The 13,111-nt window shown below is 36.5% G+C and overlaps 1 protein-coding gene across 4 annotated transcripts in view; it reads right to left on the bottom strand.

Annotated features, from left to right (window-relative positions):
• Positions 1 to 590: 590 nt before the first annotated feature.
• The window catches only part of LOC103093777 (zinc finger protein 501-like), a 54,219-nt gene continuing 41,698 nt past the window's right edge, over positions 591 to 13,111 (bottom strand). Inside the window, exons 3-5 of one of the 4 annotated variants that reach the window (XR_008916464.1) lie at positions 5,829 to 6,038; positions 4,384 to 4,426; positions 591 to 4,058 (exon numbers count right to left, since the gene is read on the bottom strand). Coding sequence is in view for 1 of the 4 variants with exons in the window: in XM_007483382.3 (XP_007483444.2) it covers positions 5,899 to 6,038 (140 nt within the window). In the remaining 3 variants the exon portion in view is untranslated. Of the gene's footprint in view, positions 6,039 to 13,111 lie in introns of all 4 variants that reach the window. The other 3 variants (XR_008916463.1, XR_008916465.1, XM_007483382.3) reach the window with 3 other exon arrangements.

Below are 13,111 nucleotides of genomic sequence, written 5' to 3'. Positions count from 1 at the left end.
ATCTTGTATTTGAACTGATTACAATTCTATTTTTTAAAAGAATTCTAATAACCTTTTGCTCTAAAGTAGGATTCTTCCTTTGTCTCTGATTATGCAGTTCATTATTGAGCTTTTTCCTCTCCTTGTTCATTTACCCCAAAATCCATGACTATCTTCCTGCTATGCCCCTTTTAATGCATCCTCTCATGTTATAAAATGATTCTCCTGTAGGTGGATTGTGAGGTTTAGTCCATGATGTTGTCCATGCCTATTGTCAATCTGTATTGTCAATCTGTCTGACATGTTTGAGAATCTCTCCAAGTCTAGTTTTCTAAGAAGGTTTCAAAATCTTGTCTTTATTGAATCTTTTGTCATTTATGGTTAGACTCAGATCTGAATGGCAGGTCACCTTGGGGTCCATCTGAGGTGTCTCTTCAGAAGACATAGCATCCCTCTTGCATTTTATGGTGAATGCAAAATAGGTGTTATCTGAATCTCCATTTATTTTTAAATTTATTTATTTGCTTAGAATATTTTAGTATGGCTACAGGATTCATGACTTTTCTCACCCTTCTTCCCTCCCTGCTCCCAGAGATGACAAGCAATTCCACTGGATTATACATGTATCATTGTTCAAAACCAATTTCCATATTTTTCATATTTGTAATTGTTAAATTAAAAACTTTGGTTCTTAGTTTCCATAGAGTATTAATATTTATTTGAAATGGAAAAGGCAGATAGAGATTAAAGCCTATTTCTAATCTCATTCTAATCTTGCCACGTGGCACACTGACTTATGGCTCCCAGCCAGCATCCTGCAATGCTGCCATCCAAGGGAATAGAAAACACCCCCTCAAGCCCCCTTTTTTATCCTTTCTTTTACCCCAGACCGATAACCTTTAGTTCCAGTTTGTGTCCCTAGGACTCTTCACCTGTAACCTATGTTTGAAACATTCATGTGATGTCCAGTCATGTGACATAAAGCTAGCAGTCAGGTAGGATGAACCCAGTTTATAGTACTGGGGGAGAGGAGTTCCCTTCACACAGTTACCCCTGTGATTCTTTGGGAGACCAGCATATTAAAATCTCCTTTGGGATTTTTAGGAGATTAATATGTGTGAATATTGAATTTAGCTCTCCCCTGACTGTAACAATAAAGGTACTTAGCTCTTCCTTGATTGTGAAGATTGAATTTTAATCCTCTGTCTATTTGTCGATTTAATCCCCAGAAATATAAGCACAGTATTTGAAATTGAGTGGGAAGATCTGCCCATGTTAGATCTGATCACCAAAGGTGTAAATCTCCCACTTAATCATGAGATGGGGAGGTCTGTGACCCACATGTGCGATAGTGGGTAACGAATTAGAATTGACTGATTGCCTTCTGGGCAGAGTATCTGCTGTGGTTGGTAGACATGAAATTTAGGGGAGATGACACAAGAGAAAAAGAACTTTAAAAAGAGGACCACAGAAGGGATTCAGATGATGGAAGAACTCTTGACTTGGAGTTTGACTGGAGGACAGACACTTGAGGAGAGATTGGAAGAGGAACTCGACCACAATTAAATTTAACATATGTCAGGTCTCCCCATTGAATCATTCTGTAACAGCACACATATGTATGTATAAGGTATATGTTTGATGTATGGAAATTGTATTAACACATGGACAAGACCTGAGCATGGGCAGTAAAGGTCTCGATCTTTGATCTCAGCATTCTTAACATTCTGGCGCCAATCCAGGTTTCTTTGTCTTTTGAATGTTGTAATTTGTATTTAAACCAATGGCTATGTGTTGTTACATATGCATTATGTACCTCCTAATCTCCTCTACAATAAAAAGACAGGAATGGCACAACTCCTCCTCTTTTTCTCTCTCACTCTGGACTTAGCTGCATGCCAAAAGAATCACTCCTTCTCTGGAGCTCTATTGAAGATCTTCTTTCTTTGTTCTTTTGTTCCTCTCTCACCTAACCTTTCACTGCTATTGATTTCTATTTATTCTAGGAATTCTTCATTCCATGTATTCTTGGTTATTCATATCTTCCTTTACTGAAGGCCCTACAAAGGAAGATATCAAGAAACCAGTGCCTTTCCTCCTTATGATTCAAATAATCCGTATGTCTTTCTTAATTTCTTAACCCATTCTCCTGACTTCTGTTCTCCTCAAGTTAAATCACTTAGATTTCCCTTTTATGCAGTGGTTGCTGACCGACTGCTGTACATTCCACATATGTAGGTTATACCTCTAAAGCTTCCCTTACTAGAGATGTGTAAAACATTGCACTTTACAAAGAGGTTTTTACAACAATTTGGGGATAAGAGGGAAAGATAGCAAAAAATGACTAATAGATGCATTGACAACCAATTGGGAGTGCATGTGGGGGACCAAGGGGTTAAATCACCCCAAACTCTCCCTCCTATCATTCTGTAAGTTCACAAAGAGGACACAGTTGAAGAGAAGAGAACAAACTTGATAATGATAGGAAGGTGGAGAGCAATTTCCCCCCTGGCTCCAGAGGCCAGGCTCTAGTCAAAATTATTTTTGTTGACCATTTGATTCCCTAAATGGGCTACTTTGGTAGAGAGTAGATAAATAATACACATGGCTTCTAGCAGAATTAGAATCAATAGAAGCTGAAGCCTGTTGGAGAAGCATGACGGAATAAATCTAGATTGTTAGTAGCCTGCTGGTGCTGTCATTCTTTTTAACCTTTTCATGTTATCCCATTCCTTCTGTGGAATCCCATTTGGCACTCTGGCCCATGAAATAAATCTCAATATTTGCAGCCCAGTGTGGAGCATCTGGAGAATGTAAGATCCAGTGCCCAGAGAGTCTTCTTAACTCCTCTGTGTTACAGGTAACTGTTAAAAATAAAATTGGTTTCTCTTCTAAAAGTATTATATTTTATGAGGTTTGTTAAAGATTATTAGAATTAAAAAAATAAAGAAAATACAAAATAAGAAAAGCATGTGCCTAGGCCCAGAGCCCATTCACAACCACCTCTCTACATCTTGAGAGACGTGTACTTAGAAGCAGAAGCAGGGAGAGGGGCCCAAGCAGGTGGTACAGTCAGTTTAAATACCCATTTTGTTCTCGGCCCAGGTGAGTATCTCCGGTGAGATTTTAGGGAATTCTGGAAACTACCAAGGACTTCTGGGAATTGAAGTCTGGGATTCAAATCTCCATTTTAAATTTCCCCATTTGATCCTATTTGGAAAAATTTCCCCAAAAGGATCAGGAAAACACAATCAACTTAAAGATTACAATAATTTAAGGATAAGAGGAAAAGAACAAAACCAATAATTGCTAGACACATTGACAAAAAGCCAGTTAGGAGGCAGTCCCCTTTGGCATGAAAGTATAGATACAAATAAATGTTCAATAAACCACACCCAAAGTTCATTTTTGATCTTCTCGTGCAGTTTGTGGTCTGGAGGCATCTTCATTTGTCTTCTCAAAACAGTTCAGTTTCTGGATTCGGAGAGGTATCATGTTTCTTAACCTAAAATTCTTCTTAAAAGGAATTTAAACTTTGCAATTTAAAATAATATTATTTTTACATTTCCCCGAGAAGAGGGTGATTGAAAAAACACAGGATCACTTAGGGATGCATGGCTGAGTTATGAAGTATAGAGAAATTAAAAAGACATATGAAAAATCCAAATAAAAAAGAAAATTTCTGGATGAAAATATAGACTATCAAAATCTTATATATAAAAATTCCAAGTAAAGGAAAAGTAAAATTATAACAGGTCCTTGAATCAGGGCCCAGTTAAAATGATCTAAGCAATGATGCATTTACCCAGTCAGTAGCCAGGACTACAGGAAGTTTGCCACATTATGAAAAACAGAAAAGGAACTAGATTATAGGAGCCAGGTAAGGAGCCAAGTTAGGGATACTCGTCTGTAAGTATTTTCACAAAGAGTGTGGAGACAAGGAAGGCCTATGTTTTAACATATGTTAAGTGTCACAACCTTGAGTTTTCACCCTAGGTTCAAGTCCTTTGTATTGGCTTGGACCTTCCTGGATTGGTTTCTCTTTGGTCCTGTGCAATGGCTCTTTTGTATATCTTGTCCTGGAATCAGACAGAATCATTAAGCAGAGTCCCATAATTTTTTTAAACAATTAGTGTCATCATTTTCATAGTCTCAAGATTTGGGGGCATGCATTGACATCATAGCAAATCTATTTTAAACTTATATTACTGCTAAGTCAAAAAAGTTAAAGAAAATCTTAATACTGGTGACATGTGCTTCAAATTTAAAAAGGAGAGAAAATACTGAAATAGTATATTGCACATGCAAGAAAAATATAATAAAAGTTTTAAAAATTCAAAAATGTAGTTTATAATCACTGACACTGTGTCAGCTAAGAAAATATAGAATACAAGGCTTTCTCACCAGAAATGAGATCCATTTCCTCTTCATATCTGGCCACGATTCACTGTGAGTCCAAGCAAATGAATTTTACAAAGTAACAGTATTTTTTTAAAATAAAGAACAGTAATACAAATATGTAGGTTATCAATATCCCCCAAATTCTCAATAGTCCAGTTAATTACAATAGCAAACAAACAAACCATCATATTTCACATAAGTTGCTATATGGCATTTTTAAAAGCCTATGAACTGATGGATATTTGTCACAATTTTTATAAACATAGCAAATCTTTCAACGTTGGTAAACATATTTTTAAACAAAGTAAAACATTTTGGATTTTGAACATCACCAAGAATTCTAGATATCATTACAAAAATGTGGCAGAGAAGTCTAGAAAAAACTTCAACCTCTGTAAAGTGAGCTGAAGAGTATAAATGAGAGATGTTCCCCTTTTTTGGAGGCTTCTAGGAGTACAATGCCCTGGGATTAACTTCCCAACTTCTATTCACATTTTTATAAATGCGGGAGTTGGGGTTTATAATTGTATTTCACTTCAGCTACTAAAATGGGCCTTACCTCGTGTTAGGGGCAGGCAAAATGACTAGAGATTGTTAAGAAAATAATCCTAAAAATCATGTCTAAAGAACCCTTAAAATCAATCTGAGAAATTTAGCTCATTAAATTTTCCAAAGGTTGTTGTAGCAGTTTTTTTGATGAAGTCCATCTATCCTCTATGTGACAATTTACAAAGTCAAAAATAGAAAAGCCATTTTTATATGGGCCTACTCAATAATGTTTTTTCAGTATAGTTATAGGGGAAAAGCAACAGAATTTAACAGTAGTTTAAACCGAGTACATTAAAATGATTCAGTGTAACCGCATAGTATTGAAAAGCAGTAATCTATGAATTTAAAATCACAAAGTTGTCTTAAAACAATCAGCAAATGCAATAGAATACAGAGATTTTTATAAAACATGGAGTCTGAAATGCCTTAAAAATATAACCTCCAGTCTCTTTAAAATTCCTTGTTTTTTTTTTTTATCCATTTAGATGTCTATTGTCAGAAGATTGGTAAGGGGTAGGCAATGGGGGTTAAATGACCCGCCCAGGGCCACACCACCAGGAAGTGTCTTGAGACCAGATTTCAACCTAGGACCTCCCGTCTCTAGGCTTGGCTCTCAATCCACTGAGCCACTGAGTTGCCCCCCAAAGTAAGAGTGGATTTTAGGAATCTCAAATTTGGCTAAAGAGTTGCAGGGAGTTGAATTTTTTCCCTGACTCCCAGGTGAGCTAAGTGAAAGAATCATTACAGTCAAAAGATATCCTTTTAAAGTAGCCATGCTTTAAGTTCCTGTTTGGAAAAGTCTCTTCCTTCTTTTCTTTCTCCCCTCGCCCTGTGATCTCCTGCTCCCAGTCCATGTGGAGGCTAATTGTAGCCTAAAGAAAAATCACCCCCATTTTTACCTGCTGGTGGAAGTGAGTCCTGGGCCTGGGGTGATGAGCTATATGCTCTGAGGCCAGAGTTTCAGGCGGGTCAGGACCGGAACCAGGAGGGCGAGAGAGAGGCCAGGAGCAGGAGCCAGAGCCAGGAGCCGGGACCCGGGGCCAGGTGAGAACGATCTGGGTCTGGATTGCAGGAGCACAGAAGCAGGCAGCAGCTGGGCAGGACCGGGGCTAAAGCCAGAGAGTGATCTTAGGAGGAGCTAAAAGCCTTGGAGAATCGTGGCTTAGAAATCATTATCTAGGCTAACTCTTTTTTTTAATTTGAGAAATTCTCATCCAATCTAGTGGTCACCAAACTGTTAAAATTAAAATTAGTTTCTCTTCTAAAAGTATTATATTTTATGGGGTTTGTTAAAGATTATTAGAATTAAGAAATAAAGAAAATACAAAATAAGAAAAGCACATGCCTAGGCCCATTCACAACCACTTACTCTACATCTTGAGAGATGAGTGCTTAGAAGCAGAAGCAGGGAGAGGGGCCCAAGTAAGTGGGAATACCCATTTTGTTCTCGGCCCAGGTGGGTATCTCTGGTGAGATTTTAGGGAATTCTGGAAACTACCAAGGACTTCTGAGAATTGAAGTCTGGGGTTCAAATCTCCATTTTATATAACATAAGATTCCTCCAGTTAAGTGTACACAAAAAAAGTATAGTGGTTGGGGGGAAAGCAGGTCAAGTTTCATTTTTGCTATGGGTTGGTGAAAAAGGGAACCAAGCCTGCATTTAGGGGGGGTCTGTGGCCCAAAGAGGAACAGAAAATGGACAGCTATAGATGTAAGGATTGGCACAGAGATAAATGTCCAGCATGGCTGAAGAAAAGATCCAGTGAGAGGATTACATACTGTCTGGCTACAGTGAGAGAGATATCTTATTTTAAGAGAGAGACTGAAGAAGCCACTGGGGCTGGCAGGGACCTGAGACTCCAGTGGAGGTCTCGGCCAAGAAGCTCCCTAGCTACCTGTGTGAGTGTAAAATCACAATTTTACACTCACACAGGTTAGCTAAGTAGTCAGGGTAAAGGAGAGGAATCTTTCAAAGTTAAAATTTATTACAGGCTCTAGAAATACACACTCCTTATGCTTTCGTTTCATAATAAACAGCAAGGAGAACAAGCAGGTTAGAAAGCAGGCAAGCACAGAACAAGATGTTTCACTTCTCACAATAGCATTTAAAGAGACAGTACTCTAGAAGACATGATGGATTGTTTTGGAAAAGTTTTCATACAGATCACACAAGAAGAATTTTTTTTAGCATAATGTAAAGATCAGATACATTTAGTTAGTAGGATTCCAAGTTTATGTTTAATGTTTGTCTTATGTGAGTCCTCATTGCAGTTCTTGTCTTTCTGTTTTCTTAATTGGCTGTTCACAAAATATTGGCCTCTACACTTATAGAGGACAAAGGTAAAATATATGTTCCATAATTTTTCTTTTTCCTTGTCTCAGAAGGGCCCTCTGAGAGAAGAAAAAAGAAAAAGTTCAGAACATACAAAGGGAGATTTTGTTCCAATAATTTAACCATTCACTTGGATTTAAGCTTAAAGATTGATATATATAACTTTGAAAAATTGCTGATGAGTCTGATAATGTGCTACGATACAGTGTAATTTCATGATGTTAATTGTGTATGAGTTAAATGTGAAATGTTAGCTAAATTTAATTCTGCACAAAACCTAGAGAATTGTTAAGACTGGTAATGTATTATGATTTCATTGAATGAGAATGTAATTAATACCCAGCCTGTCACAGAGAAGGAATTTTTTATTTTACAGAGGCAAAAAACTGTTCTGGCTACTTAATAAACATAAGATCTATAAGTACAAAATTCAGTCAGGGAAAGGTTGTAGTATATTGTGGAGAACTTTCTATAAGATTTAAATTTTGTCTTTTAAAGTGAAATATTATTTTAATACATGTACTGTTTAAAATAGCAATAAGTAATCTTACATGATGGCATTGGGATTTTAGGAGTCTAAATTTGGTGAATTTGGTAACGATGAATCAACACTGGTATTAAGAATTTGGTATATTGCAAAAGATGGATTTTGTAAAGTGTTGTACTTGATTAGGATATATATAAATTGTTTTTAAAATCTGCTATAAATAAGAATGTATTAGTATTCAAATATAATTTGTTAGACTGTAATAATGAGTGAACACAAAATATTTATGGATTTGTAGTGTAAAGAAAATTAATTTTTATGCAAATTGTGTATATGTACAATGCAATTAACAAGGGAAATTTGACCAGTCCAGAAATTGAATAGGACTAGGTACTCAAAGTATACATCACCTCTCTTCTATTTATAGTAAAAGTAAAAGAGGAGATGAGAGAAATAGTAAGTGGAAAAAGATATAAGGAATGCTATTTCAGAATATGAGAGAAATATTTAATCAGTTATGTAGAAATGTCTTAAGATATAAAGAGGTAAAACTGGAGGTTTTATTCTGCTTTGAGCAGAGGTTTGAAAGGAAAATTGGAAAATAATGGAGCATTGTTAAGGGACTTTAATCAAAGTCAATTTGAAAGTTGTGGAGTTTTTAATTAAATATCCATTGGGAGTGATTTATTATCAGGGTTTTAAAAACATGCAAATTTTATAAGTAATAACTTAAAGAGTTAAAAAGGGAATGGAAAGATCACAAGTCAAGCTTTGAGATAAAAACTGGGCTTTGAAACTTTCACAAAAATAGTTAACCCCTTCCTCTCATACATATAAGAGAACAACGGTGTTTACAATTATTTTACATTGATATTTAGGAACTAATACAGCAAAACAGTAAAAAAGGATGATTACAACTATATGATAAGATTTAAAGATGACTATAGCTTAACTATATACTTCAGAGATTTTGGAGAAATATTTAAATAGGCAAAAGTTACCAGCTACCTTACCGGACCTTTAGAGATATAACTTAAAAGCCCCGAGATGTTAGTTGGCAGCTTGAATACATTTTGATCTGGTATGTAGTAGTAGTCTCTCAGTAACTGAGGATGATGATTGTCTTTGTGCGTTTTCATCTATGATAGATGAGTGTGCACAAAGACACTTGTGCGTGAAGGAGATTTAAGTGGAAAAGTCGATGCACAGAGACAGTCCCACTCTCTCGGTGTTGGAAGCCTGGGTCCAGTGGCACGAAAAGTCTTTGCACCTGGAGACTTCCTCAGCTGCATTGGATGGCCCTGTTGTCTTTTGTGTTCCAACACGCCCTAAGCACTCCACAGTGCTTTGCTGTGTCACCATCTCAGCCGTTGAACCTTCTTATTGTTTTTTTCCGTCTGTTCAGCCAAAGCAGTCTTCACATGCTGGGTGAGCAAGGCCCTGGTTCACCAGGGGTCTACGACCCAATGGCTACTCTCACAAGGTTTAGACAGCCTGTCAAAGCCATTGCCCTGCCTTAATCTGGTATGATTAAGGTATATATTGCCACCAAAGTTCAAGAGTTAACAGGTTTTTTTAAAGAAAATTGTAATTAGAATAGATAGAAACAATCCCTATGAAAACTCAGTGTTTTCTTCAAGATTTTTCAAAATATACTTTTTTTAAAATAAAGTTTAAACTGTTCAGAGTAAAAGAATATGCTTCCTTTATAGTTACAACAGTTAATATGTTGGAGTTAATTAAGCTAAATTGATAATGCTATGATTTATGGATAACAATAATTGGATTAACTGCTTAGATGCTAATGTAAATATATCAGAAATGAAATATTCATGATTAAGATGTTTAGGATAAATTTTATGGGAGAATATGTAGGCTGTTTCTTTTAAATGTTAACATGTCAGTTTTTCCTGTAAATACTTCTGTGTGACATAATGCTTTTATGTTATAAATTAAGGATTGCATTATGAAAAGTTAACTATACTAATCCCTCAAAGGAAATTGTTTGTTAACCTATTAGGCAAGAATTGATAGAAGACAAATCTGATGAATTGTTTTAGCAAAACTCAGAGGCTACATACAGCAGTCTTTGCTTCCCCTGCTCTCCCCCATCCCCAGCTAATTCTCACAGCAGCACAAGTTAAAAAAAATAAAATAAACACTGGCTGACTAACAGAAACAGGTTTTCTGACCACAAATCAATTTAATTGTTTTTTGGAAAAAGGGATTCCGTTATTCATTCATCTTTATGTATGGGAATCCAAATATATTTTTGAAAACAAATTCCTAGAAAAAAAATTTTTTTAAGAACACATCAACCTCTTTCCCTCCTGCTCCAGTGAAGAGGTAAGCTATGACCCTCTGAGTAGTCTCAGAAAGCACTAAAAACTCTGTAATAAGTAGGATTATATTAATTTTAATTTAAGATAGGGTAGGTTTATATAAATAAAGCTTCCATGCAGCAAAGCAAATAAGATTAGCCTACATTCTGTCAACATGAAATCTAGCAGCCCCCAAACTTATAGTTTAGAAAGATTTAATGACCTCCAGTTTACTTAGCTTAAAGGTGAAAACCCCCCTCATCACATGAGAGTTTCTCCCTGAGGGAAAGTCCAATTTCCTCAGTCTCAGACTAACAATGGACCTTAAAGTAATTTATGTGGGAATAGTTAATCCCATCAGGTGTTAAGTATCTCTTTTGTCCCAGTGGTTTCTCCCCTTAGGCCAAAGTCCTTTACCAAGGTAGCACAGCCCTTGGATGGATCTTTCCCTTTTGTGTCCATTGTAAAACATCATTTCCTCACTGTTATTCCTGTCGGGGACTCCTCATTTTCTTTTGTTACTATTGTAAAGTCAAGAAACCTCCCCTCTCATCCTCAGTCCCCATGTTCCCCCAAAAAGGTATTTAAACTTCTCAACTTTAATGGCTCTTTGGAATTGTCCAATCTAGTATAATTGGTGGCATTCCCAGGGGTCAGTGACCAGAGCAACCGGAGTTCAATCCTTGGACTCTGTGTAGGCATGTGGCACACAGCTTTGCGAAGGCCTAATTTAACACTGTACACCTTTCCTTAATTAAAGAGTGGTTTTTCTGACTCTTTAATAGTTCTGTGTTTTTTTCCGGTCAACAATTCATATGAAGTAAATATTTTAGAAATTGTTAGGTTATGTGAACATACAAGCAGCTTATATTCAAATTATGAAAAGGACTAGAATTGGAATATTATTGATAATGTGTAGAATTTTTTTGTCCTCTAAAAAAAAGGAATCACACCTGCTATGCATTATTTTTATTGGTATTTGATGCTATCAACATGAAATCTAGAGACCCCAAATTTGTAGCTTAGTAAGATCCAAAGAACCCCAAGTTTAGGATTAGCTTATAAAGTCGAGACCCCAAAGTTTGTACTTGTTCCTTATTCCCATGAGAATCTACCCTGAAGGGAATCTCAGATTAGTAGTTTCTTACTGAAATAATAGACCCAAGTTAAATGACAATCCCAGTTAGGCTGGGCTAAGCAAATGCCAAATACTCTTTTTGTCTTAGGTAACCTTCCCATTGTATCAGAGACCCTTTCCCAAGAAAGCCCATACCTGGGCAGGGACCACCCTTTTAGTATCCATTGTAAGTAGCCCCTTCTCTTACACCCTAGCTTCTATCTATGATTTCTTTCCCAAGCTTGATTGTATTTCAGTCAGTATAGTTTGAAAATTCCCATTTCTTTGTAACCCTGGTAATAGTTTACCAAAAGGTATATAAGTTCCCCAAATTCTTTTGTTCCTTGGAGTTGTCATCTAGTGAGGTGTCATTCCCAGGGATAATGTCTTCAGAGTCCCAAAATGTATGTAGACCTTGTGAAAGTTTTGGCGCTGGGCTCTGAATAAAGGGCCAAATATTGTATTTATCCCTTTTCTGATTAAAGACTGTTTTTATTATTTTGATACTTCTGTTATTTCCAAGTTAGCAATTCTTTAGCCTATGCATGTGTTTAAACAATCAGTCTGTATATTTCAAAGGAAGATCTTTTCCCCTACATTTCTCCTCCATTAAAAAAAAAGGGGGGAGGGGGTTTAGATTCATATGTTATTATTTCAGCAATGACTTTACACCACTGAGATTCTGATTGGCCTACAATTAAAATGTAACAAGTTAGGTGATGTAGAAGAATTTAGCTTATAATAACTTTGCAAAGAATTTTTTCCCAATAGGAGGACTTATTCAGAGATTTCTGCAAGCAACCTGGACTAGGCAGACCAGAGAGTTCAGACAAACAAGATCCATGAAGATGAAGATAAAAGAATATCCAACTAAAGTTTCGTCAATGTTATTAATTGTTATTGTTAATCAGTGCTATGAATTGCTCTTGTTATTGGAATAGATAGGTAATAATTTGTGTAACACTTTTTATGTTAACAAATCTGATGAAATATTAATCAAGTATATCAAACTACTTATCTTCAAGTATTAGCACATATAATCCTGACTTTTCAGTTACAGAATCATGATATTTATGCCTATATATTTCACGTCACTTCCTGTGATAGCTCTCTGTGGCACTGGGAGCTCTTGGTGGCGTTTGGAGGTTTGGCAGGCTTGAGGCTTGGCAGTGAGTTATACTGGGAGTAGCTCTGTAGCATGGTTTAGGTGAGGTGTCTTCCCTGAATCAGCCTTGGTGAGTGATAAGGCTGACTCCTCCTTTTCTTAACCTCCTGAGGAGGCCCCTCATTTTGGAGGAGGCCTTGTGGCTGGAAGCTGAGCTAGATTTAATCTTCTGAGGAGGCCCGTTGGCTGAGGCCTCTGAACTCCCCTTTGCTCAGGCCAAAACAGAGAAAATCTTATACCCTTTTCTTCTTCTCCTTCTTTTCTTCCTTCTATTGTAATTAAACCACCATAAAATCCCAAACTGACTTGAGTATTTCATTGGGATTGAATTCTAATCCCTGGTGACCAACTAATATATTCAGTCAACAACCCTAAATTTTACCTTAATAGAACTGGAGAAGGAAATGTCAAAACACTTGTATCTTTTCTGACCAAAAGTGGTCACAAAAAGTCAGATGTGACTCAAAACTGACTGAACAAACCCACAAGCAATTGAAATTTCTCCAATTATGTAGATCTGTCTTAGTGTGAAAAGTGTTCTGTAATTGTATTCATATAGTTCTTGTGTTTGTATTGACTGGAAGACTTCCAAGTATTTTGTATTATCTGTAATTGTTTTATTTTTTTAGACCCTTACCTTTCATCTTAGAATCAACACTGTGTATTGGTTCCAAGAGAGAAGAGTAGAGAGGGTTAGGCAATGGGGATTAAGTGACTTGCCCAGGGTCACACAACTAGGAAGTGTCTGAGGCCAGATTTG

The sequence above is a fragment of the Monodelphis domestica genome, chromosome 2 (assembly GCF_027887165.1).
Source record: "Monodelphis domestica isolate mMonDom1 chromosome 2, mMonDom1.pri, whole genome shotgun sequence".
In the NCBI taxonomy this organism is placed as follows: Eukaryota; Metazoa; Chordata; class Mammalia; order Didelphimorphia; family Didelphidae; genus Monodelphis; species Monodelphis domestica.
This window is presented reverse-complemented; position numbering and strand designations above follow the sequence as displayed.